Here is a 1,810-nt window from a genome sequence, read left to right as displayed (position 1 = left end):
GGGTCTACAACCATCCTTCTTTATTGTAAATACAATAGGACATGAGTATGAATGGAAAATAAAAAGAAAAAGGATAAGAGTAATGGAATGCCGACCGTGATTTCTAGTCCAAGAGTGACAGGAGTGACAGGGAATAAATCGGATAACCACGACATGATGGGAATGCAATAAGAAAAATTGATTCCCACAGAATGCGATAGCGGCACAACAATGAGCACGGGCCAGCTGCATGGATAAGCTGCCTTGTAAGGCACCAGTTGCAGAAGGGGGAGTATATAAAAACCAAGAGTTAGTCACTCTGGCGCACACAGGAACACACTATAAAGGTAGTAAATGGGGAGTGGTTATCCCTTAGGCTGCAGAGAGTTTGTTGGTTAACAACAGGAGGACTCGCTGAGGAGTCTCCTGGATCTATTGGGGCATATATACTAATACAGAGTATTTGTACTTATGTACTGTACAGTTGATAAAGTTAGTGGCTGATGATGTCATGGGGCCTAGCCCGCATGACCAGCTCCACTGTGTGAGAGAATTGTATCTAAAATAAGAATAAGGCAACACGGCGCAAGAAAGAGGAGTTTTGAACACAAGGGGAAGTGCCGCGTGGCACTATGTGTGAAAGCTAAAGTGTTCAAGGTTAAAGCGGAGAATGAAAAAGAAGGAAAGGTCCGACAATTGTGTTATCGTAACAGAGTAAGTGAGGTAGTGGTGATGGGCGGCACAATGGTAGACATGGTGAAGTGTTTTTCCACCAAAGCTGTTTGAGAAGGGGCAATAACTGGGGAGGCAGGTGGAGCAAGGCTAATGTTGGGTTTGGAGTTGAAGTCCTTGAAGATGGGGATGATTTCCCCCAACTGGTCGTTCAACCCACTGAGAGCATTGGAAGCAGTGTTGCATGTGGCCTTGTTAGAGCCTCTGCTGGCATTGCTTGCACTCTTGGTGTGAGATATGATGGTAGCACCATTCTTGGCATCATTGTCTGAGAGTGCAGCATCCCGTGCTGAGCGCTTGCTGCTGATAGTTGCTACAGATGAGGTGGTGGGAGCACAGATAGACACTGGAGACTTGACACCACCAAGCTAATTTTTTATGCTACCAGATGATTTTGGGCTGGTGGTGCTAGCATTTTCTACAGAGACACTGGTGTTAGTCTGATTAGAGGGAATGTTGACGGAAGGTGGCACTTTGGGTGCTTTGGGGGGCATTAGGATTCTTTGAGACTTTGGGGACACAGAATACATTGGGACCCTTAGCTGGGACTCCACCCAACAAGGCATGCATGGCAGAAAAATGGGTCCAGCCCTTCTTCCAAAAGCTCTTTGCTACCAGATTGTTCTGTGTAGTGATTAGCTATCAGTTATGAAGCCAAAATGTATCATCATACTGTAATGAGTTCCTTCCAGACCATTTCTCCTTTGTCAAGTATATTAAAACCTAGCTCATCATCTCAAAGAATGTCTGGTAAGTTGGTGATAGTCTTCACTAAATTGTACTTTGTATGAAGCTGTAAACCTTGAGGTTAATATTCAGTGATTGATAGATTAGATAATGTACCCTGCCCCACTTCAAACTGCAGGAAGTGGCGCTTTTTGCTGTTCCCTTGGTAAGAAGAGGAACTAAATGTAACGCAACCTTGGGCCAGAACCCAGGCTTGAAATTCAAACCATCCTAGCCCTCTGCACTGTTGGTGGTGATAAACTGAATAAGGGCCAACATTTCTGCTTCAGTCCAAATGGCATTGTTGCTACTACTACCTTGGGCGCCTGTGCCATTGCCTTCTTCAATGTCCATTGCAACCCTGGTAGATATG

General features: G+C 45.0%; 1 protein-coding gene across 1 annotated transcript; it reads right to left on the bottom strand.

The window, feature by feature from the left end:
- Positions 1 to 680: 680 nt before the first annotated feature.
- SERLADRAFT_434047 (uncharacterized protein) lies at positions 681 to 1,205 on the bottom strand (the record flags this gene model as incomplete). Its single annotated transcript, XM_007314326.1, has 2 exons — positions 681 to 1,024; positions 1,097 to 1,205. 2 exons carry the CDS (start codon positions 1,203 to 1,205, stop codon positions 681 to 683), a joined length of 453 nt encoding a protein of 150 aa, XP_007314388.1.
- Between the last annotated feature and the right edge of the window lie 605 nt (positions 1,206 to 1,810).

The sequence above is a fragment of the Serpula lacrymans genome (assembly GCF_000218685.1).
Source record: "Serpula lacrymans var. lacrymans S7.9 unplaced genomic scaffold SERLAscaffold_3, whole genome shotgun sequence".
Classification (NCBI taxonomy): Eukaryota; Fungi; Basidiomycota; class Agaricomycetes; order Boletales; family Serpulaceae; genus Serpula; species Serpula lacrymans.
The sequence above is the reverse complement of the archived record's forward strand: the minus strand, read 5'-3'. Positions and strand labels throughout refer to the sequence as shown.